The sequence below is a fragment of the Phlebotomus papatasi genome, chromosome 2 (assembly GCF_024763615.1).
Source record: "Phlebotomus papatasi isolate M1 chromosome 2, Ppap_2.1, whole genome shotgun sequence".
In the NCBI taxonomy this organism is placed as follows: Eukaryota; Metazoa; Arthropoda; class Insecta; order Diptera; family Psychodidae; genus Phlebotomus; species Phlebotomus papatasi.
This window is the reverse complement of record NC_077223.1, coordinates 111442353-111458647: the sequence shown is the minus strand read 5'-3', so window position 1 is coordinate 111458647 and position 16295 is coordinate 111442353. Positions and strand designations below refer to the sequence as shown.

At 33.3% G+C, this 16295-nt stretch overlaps 6 protein-coding genes across 14 annotated transcripts in view; 2 read left to right on the top strand and 4 right to left on the bottom strand.

Annotated features, from left to right (window-relative positions):
* Window positions 1-4821, bottom strand: part of LOC129800871 (potassium voltage-gated channel subfamily H member 7) — a 147739-nt gene extending 142918 nt beyond the window's left edge. For all 5 annotated transcript variants that reach the window (XM_055845586.1, XM_055845582.1, XM_055845584.1 and 2 more), the window contains exon 1: window positions 4762-4821. The gene's annotated coding sequence lies outside the window, so the exon portion shown is untranslated. The remainder of the gene's footprint in view (window positions 1-4761) is intronic.
* LOC129800878 (post-GPI attachment to proteins factor 3) lies at window positions 397-4935 on the bottom strand. The gene is made up of 3 exons (XM_055845606.1): window positions 4762-4935; window positions 921-1471; window positions 397-865 (listed from the first exon to the last, which is right to left on the bottom strand). Exons 1-3 carry the CDS (start codon window positions 4883-4885, stop codon window positions 569-571), a joined length of 972 nt encoding a protein of 323 aa, XP_055701581.1. The 5' UTR covers window positions 4886-4935; the 3' UTR covers window positions 397-568.
* Window positions 4931-5799, top strand: LOC129800880 (coenzyme Q-binding protein COQ10, mitochondrial). Of its 3 annotated transcripts, none has more exons than XM_055845608.1 (2): window positions 4931-5114; window positions 5174-5799. In XM_055845608.1, the coding sequence occupies exons 1-2, from the start codon at window positions 5035-5037 to the stop codon at window positions 5733-5735; spliced, it is 642 nt and encodes a 213-aa protein (XP_055701583.1). In that variant the 5' UTR covers window positions 4931-5034; the 3' UTR covers window positions 5736-5799. The 3 variants fall into 3 exon arrangements, with proteins under 3 accessions (XP_055701583.1, XP_055701585.1, XP_055701584.1); XM_055845610.1 differs by having other exon boundaries at window positions 4932-5114; window positions 5246-5799; XM_055845609.1 differs by having other exon boundaries at window positions 4934-5114; window positions 5195-5799.
* LOC129800882 (peptidyl-prolyl cis-trans isomerase H) lies at window positions 5756-6540 on the bottom strand. The gene is made up of 2 exons (XM_055845611.1): window positions 6337-6540; window positions 5756-6270 (listed from the first exon to the last, which is right to left on the bottom strand). Exons 1-2 carry the CDS (start codon window positions 6418-6420, stop codon window positions 5797-5799), a joined length of 558 nt encoding a protein of 185 aa, XP_055701586.1. The 5' UTR covers window positions 6421-6540; the 3' UTR covers window positions 5756-5796.
* A 26-nt stretch (window positions 6541-6566) lies between these two features.
* Window positions 6567-16295, top strand: part of LOC129800883 (ribonuclease P protein subunit p25) — a 29300-nt gene continuing 19571 nt past the window's right edge. Inside the window, exon 1 of one of the 2 annotated variants that reach the window (XM_055845612.1) lies at window positions 6567-6645. The gene's annotated coding sequence lies outside the window, so the exon portion shown is untranslated. The remainder of the gene's footprint in view (window positions 6646-16295) is intronic. The other variant, XM_055845613.1, reaches the window with a different exon arrangement.
* LOC129800876 (aromatic-L-amino-acid decarboxylase) lies at window positions 8180-12567 on the bottom strand. Of its 2 annotated transcripts, XM_055845604.1 has the most exons (7): window positions 12335-12554; window positions 12132-12272; window positions 10937-11121; window positions 9810-10872; window positions 8845-9022; window positions 8644-8770; window positions 8180-8544 (listed from the first exon to the last, which is right to left on the bottom strand). In XM_055845604.1, exons 2-7 carry the CDS (start codon window positions 12259-12261, stop codon window positions 8515-8517), a joined length of 1713 nt encoding a protein of 570 aa, XP_055701579.1. In that variant the 5' UTR covers window positions 12262-12272; window positions 12335-12554; the 3' UTR covers window positions 8180-8514. The 2 variants fall into 2 exon arrangements, with proteins under 2 accessions (XP_055701579.1, XP_055701578.1); XM_055845603.1 differs by having other exon boundaries at window positions 12132-12567.

Here is a 16295-nt window from a genome sequence, read left to right as displayed (position 1 = left end):
AATTTGTGATTTTTTGTGTTACTTTAGTATAATTTATAAGTGATTATATTAATTTCTTTTAAAACTTACCCAAACTGGGATAGAGACAAAAATATGTAAAATGACCAGTGATAACACAAATGAGCTTATAGTAGCTGAGATTCTTTACAGGTGATCTCGAAACCCTCGAATTGAGTGCAACCCGAAATGCGTTCGAGTTCGATTGTGAGTTGAATTTTGAGGGTAAATAATCGCGTTGAGTGAACTATTCTTGTCTGTTGGCTCGACGCGTTTCTTTATCCCCAAAATTGAAGTCACAATTAAATTTTCACGCATTCAGAGTTACAAGCACCCTGTCTAAGATCTCATCGACTATCAGATCGACCATAATATCTCATAAAATATAGATTAGACACGTTTTATTTTTAAATATCCTTTAATTCTTGATTTTATTGATGAAATATTACAAACTACACTTCTCGTACTTAAAAAAAACACAAACCACACATTATCCTTAATAAGAACCCTAAATACATTTTGGCAGTAATTGCACGAAATACTTAATAACGAAAGAACATCGTTGACTTGACTAGAGAAGCTTCTTCATGTCTTCCTCTTTTTTGAACTTCTCCCTTCTAAGCGAAGTGCAGTCGTCAATGAGGAAGCTGTAGAAAAGTAGAGTGAGAGGAACTGTGGCCAAGTGCCACAGGGAATGGGCGTCGAATGTGTAGAAAAGCGGTGGGAAGTCATTGAGCTCCAGCAATAGGGATGCTGCAGCTAGAACTTGGAAAACTAAGATTTTCCAGCTGTACTTACGATTGCTTCTAGTGCAAATGTACCAGATCAACCAGGAGCTTCCTCCGAGAATTCCAGTAAGCACATTGACCTACCAATTCAAGTTTTTATATTAAGTTCTAATAGGCACAAATGTAGGAACAAACCTGCATATTGAAGCGGTAGTCCAGTCGTCCTACGCTTAGGTAAGCGAAGTGATTCATGAAGAACAATGCACAAAAAACTCCCACGAGGAGACGTATCACGAAGTGCCTGGCATGCAGAAAACGCAGAAGAGCACAGCAGAAAGAACTTATCACAATTGAATACGCAAAAGCGTAGTCAAAGAGCTCAGTAATGGGAAAATCCCGAGCGTGGAATATTGTGCTCCAAAGCCAGGCATTGCAGCAGATGGCTCCAAAACAATGCCACAGCCAGTAATTGGGACTGTCACGGCGGACACGTGCCCGAAACTGGCGTAGCATATAGAGATTAGCTGCTAGGTTGCCCAGACTGAACACCACCGAGGCAGGTTCCTGGAGACCTAAAAAACGCACAAAGGGCCACTTGCCGTGGAACTGGGGTACTTCCCAGTTGCGCTCCAGAAACGCCTTAGTAGTCTTCCACATGCACTCGTAAGTGCACTCATCGTGGCAAGACCAGACCAATAGACGTTCAAGCACTGGCTGAAGATCTGGCTTCAGAAACTCAGAGCCGTCTAGAAGCAAAGACCAAAACCACAAACTTATATAAAGTTGAGGGTTCGTTTTCGGTTTTGCCATCAAACTAAGCAAATTGAGTTATAAACCTCTTTCTTACTAAAATCATTTAGAAAATATGCATTCCTGATAACATTTTCAAAAGCAGAAAAAGCATGGTACATCTATTTGCTATAACCTTAGTACTGAAGCATTTCAATGTTTAACGAATCCATCTAGGTCTCATCGGTATTACTGAGCATTGGTACAGTAACAGGCACAGTACCGAGTTATATAGATATAGCGGTAAAAGATTGGCATAATAACAGTCTTAATGGCATAAGAAAGTTAATGCAAAAAGTAACCACATTGATTAATGTAAATTAATTCTAAAATTTAAATATATGTAAAATTCAACAAGCAATTTATTCATATGTGGGATTATTTGCAAAATACGAAATCTACGGAATGCATGGAAGTTTTTAGAATTTAAATAGATTAAGTGCCGACCATATCAATTTTTAATAGTTCAATGACTCTTATTAAAGCTTCCCTGTCTGTAGATTTCAAAACAGTATTAAGATAATAATCCTGGCACAACATCTCATAGAGCGTCTAGAGCTCTCCGCAAGTCGGATTTCAAGACACATTGTTATTTTTCTTATACAGGAATTAAGTTTTCTAATCAGTCCTGTGCTCTGTGAAATCAAGTTCAATGAAGCTATACTGGATTGAATTTCTAAATTCGAACATCCTTAACGTAAAGAAAATTTTCTTAATTGCATCATAGAGCGATCAGAAATTTATGTTCGAAAACTTCACCGAAAACGAATATAGAGATTTTGAGATTAAACTTTGCAATTTTTAAAAGTATATTTTTAATTTGTACATAGCGCACCTAATTTGAAAAAATATAACAAGAAAAGTTTGTGATTAGGATGTTCTCTCATACGGAATACGCAGTTTTGTCTAATCGGCGGCCACCTAGATCTTACTAAAAGTGTGTCAAAAGAATATTTTTCCATGTAAAATATGAGAAATGTGTGAAATTTTGCCTTTTTGTTTTTTTGTCTTTCGTCTTTTTGACAAACTTTGAACAAGGTCTAGAGTAGCGTAAGTCACACTAAAGTTTTGAAGGGTTGCATTGCATTTTACCTAAAAATCAAATACTCTGATGCTTGAATTAAAGTTATGAATACTAGAGATCTTAGACTTTGATTATTTAATAAAGAAAATCAACTGTACTTATTAGCAGGGGAAATAGGTCTGCATTTTAACGAAAAATTATGATCAAAATTTAAGAATTTTTTCTGGGGAATCCACAGAATTAGTTTGTTTTCCACTATACCAAAAAAAATTCTCTTGTTCATAGAGGTTCTATGCTTACTCCATTTACAACTCACAAGTCCTCAGTTTTTCTTAATTCTCTTTAATTAAGTTTTAAGTTTTTTCTTTAAGTCAAAACAATTTTAAATTTAAAAGTTCCGAAAAAGCGAGCAGAAAAACTTAAATTTAGTCAGTAAACAATTAATAAATAAAAAATTAAAAATAATAATGGTCAGAAAAATATTAAAAATTAACAGAATATTATTTAAAATTAACAATAAAATAATAAAAATGTGCAGTAAAAATATCTAGTATGGCCAATGAAAATTTGAAGTGGCAAAAAAAATGAGCAATAAAATATATGAATTAAACCGTAAAATACTTCAAATGAACAGAAAAAATAGTCAATTTGATCAGTGGAAAAGAAAAATGTTGTCAATAACAAATTTAAATCAATTTAAATTCGTTTGCAAATTTTGAATTTTTCTGCTAGAAAAACTAGTATAATCAACCTGAAATCAAGTTTAAATTTTAAACAAGTTTTTAATGAAAATTACAATATTTTTTTTTAATTTCATATAAATTTTATATATATGAATTTAAAAATAAATCATAATGGTGCTGGCACACCTTTTCAATTGAGTGAATTTCAATCGATTGAAATTTTACCTCTTACTCTTTCAAAGCGAAATCAGATATAGGTGTCTCTTTCTGTCAAATGAAATTTCAATTTTAATTTTAAATTTCATTTGACAGAAAGAGACACCCATATCTGATTTCAGTTTGAGAGAGTAAGAGATAAAATTTCAATCGGTTGAAATTCACTCAATTGAAAAGGTGTGCCAGCGCCATAAAAATTTAGATTTTCATGTTTCACTTATTTTATCTGAAAACTAACCAACAACTTAAAATTGTGTTTTTGTTCCGAGAAATTTGTAATTAAGTGAAATTGCTGACTGAGTTTCCATTGATTTTAAAATTGAATATTTTTAATGCACATTTTTAATATTTTACTGCTCAATTTAAATATATTGCTAACCCAGTTTTACAAAAGTTTTGGTTTTGACCATATATCTTTAATGCCTACTTCTAATTTTTTGCTGATTAATTTTAATTTTAATCATTCAAATTAGTAATTTTGAATAAATTACTGCTTATTTGTTTTTACTCATTTAAAATCATTATTTTCAGTGTTTCCATTTATCTCGAAATTTTAATCATTTAATTTTTTCTTTCTATTAATTTATAGTATAACATGTTGAGATTTTTCTACATTTCAAGTCAATCTACTTATATACACTAGGACAAAGCTTTACGAAATTCATGTCAGTACGTGCAGCGAGTAGAGGATGCCAATTTTTAGTGTCCTTTTTCGTAACTATATTAGGTGAATTTCTTAAGAATTCTTTATTAATTAATTTTCAAATATTTTTGAAAGTGCTTTTGAAACATATGCTATTTTGTTTTTTTTTTCAACTATAATAAGTATAACTATAATAAGGTCAATAAATTAAATTCTTCTGTAATATTATTAGGGGAAATAATTTTTATGGAAATCTTTAATTATTAGTAATTCCATCGTTTCTCTGAATTGTTTTTCGAATGTTATTTAGCATATTATCGATTAGATTTTTGATGACGTAGAAACAAAAATATAAATCAAAAGTATACAGAACAAATTTTAAGTTCTGAAAAATTGTTATAATAAAGGTACGCACTTTCAATTAGCCTATTTCTGTAAAGATTAAGATTTTTTTTTCAAAAATAAAGTCGGTACAATTTCAAATTTAATTAGCAAAAGTCGATTGACAAAATAATATTAATAATTTTGTTTACGAAAAATAATGTATAAAAAAATAATGTGTGCATAAATCTTAAAAATGATCATCTTTATCTAGATAGAAATTGTCCTACTAGGCATCAACTCTACTTGGCGACTGATATCAATCCAACTTGCGGCAACTATGAAATACATTGAAATTACCTTTTGTGCAATTAGACGATTCGCAAACTTTCACACAATTTTGATAGTAGGGACTTCGATCTCCACTTGAAGCATCACACAACCACGAAAAGCCACAAATTACAAGAATTACAATGATTTTCATCCTGCCATGAAAAATCCAAAGTACAAACAAAATTTCGCCCTCGACTGACAATCAGCTGACTGCGTTTGTCAGTTGTTTGTCAAGAAAATCTCGATGTGGTTTCCTTGAGATCTTTTTTTTAAGTTTTTGCGTGGTTAAAAGTTTTTGAGATGCTAGTCAGGACGTGGAAATTGTGCGGAGGATCCATTGGTGTCGGTAGAATGCTGAATTTGGAAAAATCAAGTAGAGGGTATGGTTAAAAAGCTGTTTGTTTTTTGTAACCTTAACCTAGAAAAAACATAGTTTCAGGGTCATTTTTTTTGTTTTCAGTGGCGTTTTGCCCATTATCCGGACGTTTATGCTTTTTAATGGGATAAAAAGTCGTCGGAAAATTTGTGAGAAGAAAAAACTTGTTGGATATACAGAGGAACAGCTCTACACGGTCGTAGCGGACGTTGAGAATTACGAGAACTTTCTACCCTGGTGCAAACAGTCTCATGTTTATGGAAAGCGAGAGGGGTTCTTGAAGGGCGACCTGATTATTGGATTTCCTCCCTTTAGTGAGAAATACACTTCGAATGTGACTTTAAACCGACCCCGCTTTATCAAAGCCGAATGCGTTGATGGCAGGCTGTTCAGCTACTTCCTGACCATTTGGCGCTTTAGTAAGGGCCTCAAGGATATCCCCCAGTCTTGCGTAGTTGATTTCCACGTAGCCTTTGAGTTCAAATCTGCCCTCCATTCGCAAATCTCCAATATCTTCTTTGACCAGATTGTCCGCCAGATGGAAGATGCTTTTATCCGGGAAGCACAATGCAGATATGGACCTCCCACTATCAAAACTCATGTCCTGGGCTTCAAAAGCTCCTGACCACGCCAAAACTCTCTTCCTAGACACAATTGATATTTATTAAAATAAAATTCTTAAAATTCTACATTTGTCCACATTGAGAAATCGTCACCGGAAGTTTGGGTTTGTTGTTTGGTCCAGTTGGGACATTTTCAATTTTTCGCATTATCAGCAGCCCATCCAAAACTCTCCCAAAGACCACATGCTTGTTGTCCAAGAAGTTGCATTTGGCGCAAGTTATAAAGAATTGACAACCATTTGTATCCTTTCCGGAATTCGCCATTGACAGCAGTCCCGGAGCATCATGCTTGAGACTGAAATTCTCATCTGGGAATGTTCCTCCGTAGATACTCATTACGCCAGTTCCATCGCCATTGACAAAATCTCCTCCCTGGATCATGAAATCCTTGATAACTCGATGGAAGTTTGCCCCCTTGAAACCCAGAGGCACTCCATCCTTTTCCTTCTTGTACTCTCCTGTGCAGAATTGTCGGAAGTTCTCAGCTGTCTTGGGCACAACATCTGCATATAATTCGAAGATCATCCGACCGATTTCCTGAAAGAAAATCCCTAAATATTTGAAAACAATGTTCATCTTTCAGGAAGGTTAGCAATTCCTTACCGTGGTTCCAACAGAAACATCAAAGAAAACCACTGGATTGTTTGAATTTCTTAACTGGGATTGGACTTGCTGCCAGGTGGGCATCTTATAAACTTTTTATGGAGTTTTTCACTTCTAAAATTATATAGGAATCGAAGAATACAAAAGTCTCACCATCAACATTTGTTTTTGTTTACATTTTGGGAAAATAATCGCGGCGATATTCGATATATCGAGCAGCAGAGCCCTCTAGTTGGTCTAGTACTACACAAACAGTGCGTCAGGATTTGTGTTTCAGTGTGAATTTTCATAGTTTTTCAAGAAAATTAGGTAAGTTTTAATATATATTTCATTATAATACGAAAGAATAAATATTTATTACTATAAATGAAATGTGGGAATTTGTGTTTATTATTTTCTTCACTATAAAATGATGGGTTTTCGAGGGAATTTCTTTGACATAACCTAGAAAAATGAGTGGGAGGGGAATCCTCGTGTTTCCGCTAAAAACAAATTAACAGTCGATTGCTAAATGTTAAGTACAAGTACAACTGGAACATCTTATATATTTTTGAACATGTCTCATTGTCCTTGCAAGATGAATTTTTACAATTTAGATTAGACAGTTTGAAGATTTATTGCGAATATATTAATTATAAAACATCCCATTTTAATAATTTATTTGGCCTGATTGTTTTCCTTTCATGTTTTTTTTTCATTTCAAATTTTGTTTTCTATGCTATCACTTGATGCTTAATGCCCAACGCACAATAACTTTTGTTTGTAAACATGTTTTCAAATTTCCTATGAGAGTGAGCGAGATGACTAGAATCAGATCTCATTCACTCTTACTGAAATATCAAAAACATGTTTACAAAACAAAGGTTATTGTGCTCTGGGCATAACCCTCTAACGGTGTTTTCTTTAATATGCAAAAAAAAAGTTCTAAAACAATGTTTTCTAGGATAATTATGATCCAATAGAGTCGAAAAAACCATCCATTCTTCGTTATCTCTTTTAGTTTAGGCGCTAGATGAGAAAATATAAATTTTTTTTGAAACTCTTTTTGCTTCTAAAATTCACATTTTTAGTTTTTTTCAAATTTTTTAAACAAAATATACAAAGTAGAATGACATATCTTTCAGTAAAAAATAAATTTATTTTAGTCAGATAACTTTAAATCGGTATTTTTATGGAAATTGGAAATGAGTTTTTTTGCACAAATATTTTTTGTTGCTTTTTTTCTGACCTGTCACACAAAACTGGGAATAGCAACAAAACGAAGAGTCAAAATGAGTTCAAACTTTCAAGAGATGTTTATAAGACTATTACCGAGAACACTATACTATAGCACTTTTAAGTAAATAAAATCTTTATTGTCGCTGTAAATGTGATTTTTGTGAAGACCGCCTGGAGGCGGTCTTATGGCCTCTACACACTAGAGAAATTTATGTCCATATTGAACTGCTTTTCCTACACAAGCGTAGGGAATTTGCTTCAATATGGACATAAATTTCTCTAGTGTGTAGAGGCCATTACCTGTTAGAGGGTTAATTATCTTAACTGTATTGAGTGGAATTTTTTTTCGAAGATTAAGTTTTTACTTAATAAAAAGGGTCTTTTAACTGACTATTTCTTTTGTTTTTTTTTACTGACAAATCTTTGCTGACTGAAACTAAATTTTACTGACCATTTCAACGTTTTTACTAACCAATGATTATTTTACTTATAAACATTTTTTTTATTGAACATGAAATACTGACTGCAAAACTTAATTTTATTTGGCAAATAGGAGAATAAGGCTCGTTATCTTTTATTTATCGGAATTAAACCACGATCTCTACATTTTTAGATTAAAAAACACTTTTTTTTTTAATTGGAAATACTGATATTTTATTGAATATAATAAAGAAATACAATCTTTCATTTATCATCTGATACAAATTTACGCTGTCATACATAAGCATCCTTTTGCATTATATACTCACTATATATACAACAATTTTAGAGTCATCATGAGCACAAAACAAAAATAAATTACAAATACAGTTTTGTGTAAAAAAAATTAGATTATAAAAAAATAAATCATAAAAAATAGGTCTTATAGAGGAACGATGAACGGTCATGATAAATAAATAGTTTTTCTTTCAAGTGGGAAGATTTTACAGAATGGAAAATGTCGTGAACATAGCCAGCATTTCACTCTTTTAACCTAATAATTCGTTTGTCCTTTTTTTGCGGAAAAAAAGGATCGGGTGGGGAGAGAGAAAAAAAGAGGAAAAAAATGTAAAAAGTAATTTTGATGCAAATTGCTGTTCAATTACTAACTTCATCCGTACTATCTGTTTCTGTGTATTTCGTCTCTAAATTCTTCCTTGTAGCCTTTTGCAAACTCTTGAGAATGTCGTCCGTCTCCAGGACAATGATAGGCGTACAACCATCCGGAAGGTTGGATCTGAAAATTGTAGAATTTTTATGTTAGAAAAATTTGAAGTCAGAAAATCGTTCTTGTTTAAGCTTAGGACTTACATGCTCGATTGCCTTTCGTATATTTCCCTGGAAACACTGCGAGTAAAGGAGAACCTGGCCGATGCCTTCCTCGTGAGTTTTTTGTGAGGCTTCTTGGCGGCAATTGGTGCTGGCTTCTCAATATGCTCAGCTTCACAGAATTCCTCGGCAAATGCTTTAATCTCCTGCCATGCATAATCTGTGAATTTGCAAACAACACAAAAAATACAAATTACCATTGGTTTATCTTCGGGATAAATATTTGGCTGTTCAAAAGTATGTCTTTGCGAGAGACTGAGAATAAACAGAGGTGTGATCTCTATGAAAGATAGAGTGGCAGTGTTAAATTTTAGAATGGTTGTTTGACCTGTGATCTGTGAATTGGTGGCTTTGTCAATACACTCGAAAATAGAATGAATAGCCAGAATTCTCAAAAGCAAGTTGATTCATAATGCATTGTGCTATTCGGAGAATTTTTCGAGAATTCCAGTGAAAAATTTTCAACGTAAGGTTAAAATTTGACAAAAGTAACGATTCATCTAATACAACTTTATTTAGTCCGTTTTTTATTAGGCCTTATCTGCGGCATTCAAGTTATTCTTTTGATCATTTGAGCGCATACTAAATATTCTTTCTAACTTTCGTGAAAAATGATACAGGTAACGTGTAATTTTAATATCTAGTCATACTCATTACGAAGTCGGAAAGAGAAATTGCGGTTATTATTTTTTTTAATTTATTGGTCAGAGAATGAAAAAGAAGAAGTAGAATTTAGTAAAAGTTCTAATATTTCAGTGAAAATACCATACAACTCTAAGAAAATTGTTGTTTAGTTTCTCTTTTCAGCAGATTTTAAGCTTTAAATTTATACAGCTTCGTTTTATAGGACAAACTAATGTTTACTAATTTATAAAACATTTTTGAATGGGATTAAATCCTCAGTCTCAGTTAGAATTATGGCAATAGATCTTAAGCTATTGATTTACCTATGTGTTCTTCCTTGGCGTGTTCGTATGTCACGCAGAAGCGAATAGCGTACTTTCCCCTAACCATAGCTGGAGTCATGTGGAACTTCCCCGAATGGTTTATCCTTGCTAAGAGGTCTCTGTTAGTTGCGTCCGATTGTCTCAAGCGGAAACAAACCAAGCCTAAATGCACATCGTTCCTAACTTCAAAACGCTCATCTGAACGTACAAGTTGTTCGAAGCGTTTTGCCAGGGCTATGTGATTCCGAATGTACTGTTGAAGTCCGGTAATGCCGTATGATCGGAACACGAACCAGAGTTTGAGGGAACGGAAGCGTCTACTTAATGGGATACCGTAGTGTCGGTAGTCGATTGCACTGGCATGTTCATGCTGAAGATATAGTGGATTGACGGTGAGGGCAGTTTTAAGTGCCATGACATCTCGCACCCAAAGTGCTGATGCGTCGAAGTTTGTCAGGAGGAGTTTGTTAGGATTGGTGTTGAAAGAATCTGCGTATTCCATCCCTTCCTTAAATTGTCTCATCTCTGGCAAAATGAACGAATTCCCTGCATAAGCTCCATCAACATGGAACCAGATGTTAGAGTAGTTTTGGCAGACTTTACCAATCTCTTTAAGATTGTCAAAAGCACAAGCCCCCGTTGTTCCCACTGTTGCAACAACAAAAAATGGAGTCAGTCCGTCCTTAACGTCCTTTTCAATGGCAGCTCGAAGGGTTTCTCCTCGGAATGAACCCCTAGAGTCTGTGTCAAGAATACGTAGTTTAATGATGGCCATTTTGGCAGCTTTCTCGATGGAACTGTGAGCTTCTCGGGAAGCATAGGCTACTAACTGGGGCAAGTAGACGCTGTCATGGATCTCGTAGTTGTTTCCCTTGAGTTCTTTGATGGCTCTTGCTCGAGCTGAAATCATACAGACCAAAGCACATTCGGATGCTGATCCCTGAATAGCTCCTCCACCTTTACTCCCTGGACTATCGCTGACAAAGAAATCAGGCAAATCTAAGGCTTTGGCATACCAGTCTAGGACTATAGTTTCAAGTTCTGTTGAAGCTGGGCAGGAAGCCTGTAAAGATCAGAAAAGATTTTAGATTTTGAACTTACCGATTTGTTCTTTATTTGTGGTTTACCCATGAAAATCCAATTGATCCAATAGCACTACTGAGGACATCACCCAAGATAGAAGGGTAAGAATTTCCGGAGGGAAAGTAGGCAAAGAAATACGGATGATTCCAATGAACAACACCTGGCATTATTTTGCTCTCAATATCGCCCAGGATGGTTTTGAAGTCTTCTCCTTTTTGTGGAGCTTCGGCTGTTTAAATTAAAGTTTATGTGATTAAAAAATTATAATTTCCTTTTCAACATTTTGAAAATTTGAACAGATGCAACATGATTTTTAATGATGATATTTTTTGAAGAACCAAAAACTTCATAAAATTTTTAAAACATTAAACATTTATAATAAGTATCCAATGTAGTTGTAGAAAGATGGAATATACTTTTTAATTTCGGTTTTTCAGAATTTTACTAAAATTTCACTACTGGGAACGTTCTGAACTGACTTATTGCTCAAATTTGATTTTTTTTTTGATAAATTCAATTTGGATTTGAGTGTAAAACAGTGAAAAATATGTATTCACTGCGTTTGAAAAAGAATGGGATGGAAATTTTGAGTTCTTGATTTTTTCCTAAGTTATAAAAGGTGTATTTGCTAATTTCTATAGTACTAAGTTCTATAACTTCATTTTGGGATCGTCGTCGCAGTGTTAATAAGACTTATTCATTTATTTTTTTACGTAGGATTCTTACGTAATAATTAATTGTACTCAGCCAATAATCATGATAAACTGAAATGTTTATTCACTAAGTAGCAATATAACAAGAATTTGATTGATTTTCACATGTTGATTAAGATCCTGTTCTTAAATCTCATTCCTAAATATATTCTCTGATTTTTTTTCTTAAACCACTCGTGAGTGGTGAAAAATGTATTTATTATTTTAAACCGAACTCCTTTCAGCACTCTTTCTCAATTTTTTAGCTCATCGCCAAATTGAACTTCACACTCAATTTACAACTAAACATTTTAACTTTAGGTGATTGGGGGAGTTTACGTGATTTTCCTAATTAACCAATCACATTTTCTTGAGATATTTTTGTATAGATACGTCGGCTCAGACATGTTTTCCAAAACACCTCACGGGGTTTTTATGTAAACACATTGCAGGAAAAACGTTTCACAGTATCACAATTTCATTTTAAAATCTTGATTATCTCCTTTTCTTGTGTTTAAAAGTTGTGAGAATTTCTTTTAGCACTTACATGGAACTAATTCTTTGAGATATCCAGGGTCAACTTTTGGTGCAACATCTCGCGTTTCAATGTTTTCCATATAATTGCAGATGTAGTCGATCATCTCTTTGCCATACTTATTGAAATCTTTTGTATCCATCCTGCTAATATCTTTCACGAAATAATTTTATTTGAAAAATTGCTGAGAGATGCTAAGAAATATTGCGAAATACTTTTATCTTGAGTCTGTTAATTGGATAATATCGTCTCGTAGAATAAGATGCTAATTGTCTTTTCACTTCCCTCTATATTACACAATTGTGTCACGATATCTACTATCACTATTCACATTAAGTTTAATATTATCCAAGATTCTGTGGAGAAACTTCTAAAGTCTTATAATTCACAAAAGCACTCTCTCATAAAAAAGCTCGAGTTATTTCGCGACGAAAGCATTTCTTACACTGAAGTGTATTAAGTGAATTTCGAGTCTTTTATATGTTATGTGTGGGAATAGTAAATTGGCATATTAGTATGTGTAGAATTAACACACCAATACGTGGTTAGATTTACAGTGCAAAAAAGTCTTGGTCGGTTTGGTGAAGTTTAAATATTTATATGATGATACTTCGTGAGTTTTTATTGTTGTAAAATGATAGAGGAAGAAGTACAGTAGAGTTTTCTATTTTTCATGTAATTCCTCAAAATGATAATGCATTTTTTTAATTTTGAAATTATTGCTTTAGAATGTTTGAATTAAGTCTCCAAGCTCAATAGTTTTTATGCATAAATGACATAGCATAAAAATAAAAGAATGTCAAAGGGATACAAACATTCTTACACGACAAAAATAAACCGCCCACATTTCTACAATGAAAGGTGTGGAATTTTTTCGAGTAAAACGTGCTCGTTCATAAACGTTGTAGGGTGGCTGGCAACCCCTTAAAAGGCGACATGTGCAGAGCCTAAACCTTTTGAGGCTTTATTTATCCGGATAATCTCGGACATCCACAAATATTCTGTAGTTTTGTAGCAACTGAAATTTCTATAATGATCCATGGAATAATAGAAGAAATTTACACTTGCAATTATCGCATTGCGTTCATTTGAATGATAACATCCTAGAAATGTGTAAATCTGTAATATTCGAAGACATATTGAGTGGAAAATTGTTTGATAATCAATATTTTTAGCAAAGGTGTTAATAGCTGAAAGAACACACCTGACAAAATTTCTCACAATGAATCTAATAAATTGCCTAAATTGGTATTGCCACGAGATTTTATTTAATTTTAGGGTTATCACTTAGTCATAACTTTCTAATAGGTTAATCAGAACCAGTAAATTAAACACTGAAATATAATTCAACAAAATTTTACATAGTGTAGAAATTAGGTTGTGAAAACATTAGTTTAACTTAATTGAAATGTTTTCAAATTCCTATTATTTGCAAAAAGCTGCATATATAATAAGTAGAAAGATAAGTTTTTGTGATCAAAAAAAGTAGTTCTTTGGGTACTTTTTTGACTCTCTTGTGATAAGGACACATGGTATCAACTTTCTTCTCTGCCTAACTAATTGGTGTACCATTTATATTTTTAACGAAATTCTGATAACAAATTGTTTCAGTCGCCAAAGAGGAAGGCGTCCAACCGAAAGTTTTAGAAAACTGAGTATTTTCATTCTATGTTGAATCCAATTCCACTGACGCTCCCGGAAGGGACATTTGTGTCCTGCCTTCAGATTATAATCAAAAAGATAAAAAAACTTAAATTATTTTATCATTAAGAAAATATTGCCCCTTATGGTTTCTAAACATTGGAAGCAATTTTCGTCAAAAATTTCCTTTTTAAAAAGAATCATATTTTTGGTTATAGTGTTAAGAGAAATTTCTTTTCAAAAAGCATTATTTTATAAAAAAAAAATGCTCTGTAGTCATTGTAGTTCAGTATAATAGAATAAAATTAAAAGTCTTAGAAAACATATTTTTCTAATTCAATTTTTGAATAATTTGTAGAGTACATATTAATTATAAAATCATCTGGAATTCTTTTAAGAAACCTCTTGATCACGACATCGAGCAATAAGACCGTAAAAGTGATGATATATGTATGTGATTTTCTTCACTAAAATTTTTATTCCTTTTCAATGAGACTCATAAGTGATATCAAAATCAGTTCACAGGTGTGACAATCAAATTGCAAATAAACCCTGAAAATTGACGAAAATTTGAGGATTCCGATAAGAAAGTGCGACTGATCTTACGAAGTTAAAGATGTTCCACTGACGCACTATTGCACAAATAATATAAAATTTTATTGTTTCGTCTTTACAAACATTTTTTAGGTATTTATGTAGTAATGTTAATTGGAGGTATTTAATGACCATTCGTTCCGGCATTTTATCTTCTTTGAACAATTTGATTTTTGGGGAGTAGTTTGGAAGATTCTCATTGATTGGTTTTTGTGGTTTTTTTTTTGTGGTTAAGACAAATATTTAAATCGGATAATTTGCGATCAATTTTTGGGTGAAAATATGATTTACGCGTTTTTTTTTGCGGAGAGTGTGAAAAATGCCCAAAATGTGCGAAATTATTTGTGACATGGATCACTGCAGGCAATTTTGGAGGTAAGTCTTAGACTTTCCTCTCGTGGGTGCTATTCATTTGTCTCATACATTTTTTTATGGGCAGCAGGATGTTTGTAAGTGATGATCTCGTGGTTTTCTGTCTTTTTGTCTCATTGGAAGAGAGTTAAAACTATGAATGATCCATCGCAAAAGAGGAGCGACGTAATTTTAATTTTGTATAATAAAATGCTCTCTGTTGCGTGAGATATCTTTTTGATCCACAAAATTAGAACATTGAGAGCAATAAGAAAATGGTCTTTATTTATTCCCAAGCTATTTTTCCAATTGATACCTCATGCTTAATCTCCACTTTTCGTCCCACATCAATGAATTCACAGAATTGTCAGCAATTGCCGGCTCTTTTTTGTTGAGAAAAATCTCTTGTGACGATTGTATTGTGGAATGTTTACATTTAGATACTTTTTTCTGATTTGACGCTCTTGTAGAAATTCAATTTAGGTGAATATTAAAAATATACAATATTACGGTCCAATTAGAGGTGTGTATTTTTTTTTGGATGGCTGGTGGTGGCAGTTGACTCAACGTGCAGAAAAAACTCCAATTGAAATTGGAATTTATTATTCCAAAATTGGATCTAATCTTTAAATTGATTTGTCTCTGTCGTCAGTGTATTTATTAGCATAGATGTTTTTGGAATGCTGAGCTTTTTATTGAGGTTTCCAATTCATCCGGGTCAAGAGTGACAAAAGCTGAATTCATTAGGGGTTTATTTTATATGTGCAGGGCAAAAACTTCTAACTCCACGCAACTACCCTCAATTGACCAATGACCGAAGGGACGGCAAGATTTGCTCTTCTAGGTCTAGGAAAAATACCAGAATTCCTGTTGCAGACTTTTATTTACTTCACTAATGCATTTCTACTTCGTTGTTCTTCAATTACCGGGAATCAGATAAGAAGATTATCCTCCATAAGATCATCCTCGGGCGTAACAGAGTGGATCTTTTAGAGATCACTCACAGATAAGTCAGGGTAGAACTCGAATGTCTTACTAAAAACTTAATTTCAAAGTGAAATATTCCGTCTTATGGTTGCAATTCTGGTCCTCGCAAGAATTATAACCTATAAGCGAAAAATTGTTGTCTTGTGAAAAATCGCATATGAAATCGCAACTAATAGTTTTCTACTTTTGATACAATATTAGCACGAGATTCTTCCCAACGGTTAAACCCTTCGTTGGCATTTAAATTGACGTCATAGATGTCTCCCAGAACGACGCCGATTTCTCCTAAGGGCGTACCAAGTGTTAGCATATGAGAATCCTCTTTTACTGATCCCTGACGGATCTAACACAAGATGTAAAAAGATTGGTTATCATTAATTTCTCGCTATCTTGGCTCTTGGCCCATCATAAAAGTGCGAACTGAAGTTTCTACTTTAATTCCTTGAGTTTGTGCATAATAATTATTGTTTCCTCGAAAAATTCCCGTAAATTTTTTAATGATCTGAAACTCCAGAAATATACTTCTGACATCCCAAAACACCGGGAAACCCCTCTGGCTATTTGCTTAAAATCTTCCGAGATTCTTATCAAGCGTTATTCTTT

Bases quoted from the DNA above. Each gene is read 5' to 3' on its own strand.
- LOC129800878 (XM_055845606.1), bottom strand. From the start codon at position 4,885: ATGAAAATCATTGTAATTCTTGTAATTTGTGGCTTTTCGTGGTTGTGT. The intron at 1,472-4,761 runs GTAATTTCAATG...CTTTGCTTCTAG, and splicing joins ATCGTCTAATTGCACAAAAG to ACGGCTCTGAGTTTCTGAAG. The intron at 866-920 runs GTTTGTTCCTAC...TTGAATTGGTAG, and splicing joins ACTACCGCTTCAATATGCAG to GTCAATGTGCTTACTGGAAT.
- LOC129800880 (XM_055845608.1), top strand. From the start codon at position 5,035: ATGCTAGTCAGGACGTGGAAATTGTGCGGAGGATCCATTGGTGTCGGT. The intron at 5,115-5,173 runs GTATGGTTAAAA...ACATAGTTTCAG, and splicing joins TTGGAAAAATCAAGTAGAGG to GGTCATTTTTTTTGTTTTCA.
- LOC129800882 (XM_055845611.1), bottom strand. From the start codon at position 6,420: ATGCCCACCTGGCAGCAAGTCCAATCCCAGTTAAGAAATTCAAACAAT. The intron at 6,271-6,336 runs GTAAGGAATTGC...ATTTTCTTTCAG, and splicing joins ATGTTTCTGTTGGAACCACG to GAAATCGGTCGGATGATCTT.
- LOC129800876 (XM_055845603.1), bottom strand. From the start codon at position 12,261: ATGGATACAAAAGATTTCAATAAGTATGGCAAAGAGATGATCGACTAC. The intron at 10,873-10,936 runs GTAAACCACAAA...TGATCTTTACAG, and splicing joins GATCAATTGGATTTTCATGG to GCTTCCTGCCCAGCTTCAAC. The intron at 8,771-8,844 runs GTAAGTCCTAAG...TACAATTTTCAG, and splicing joins TACGAAAGGCAATCGAGCAT to ATCCAACCTTCCGGATGGTT.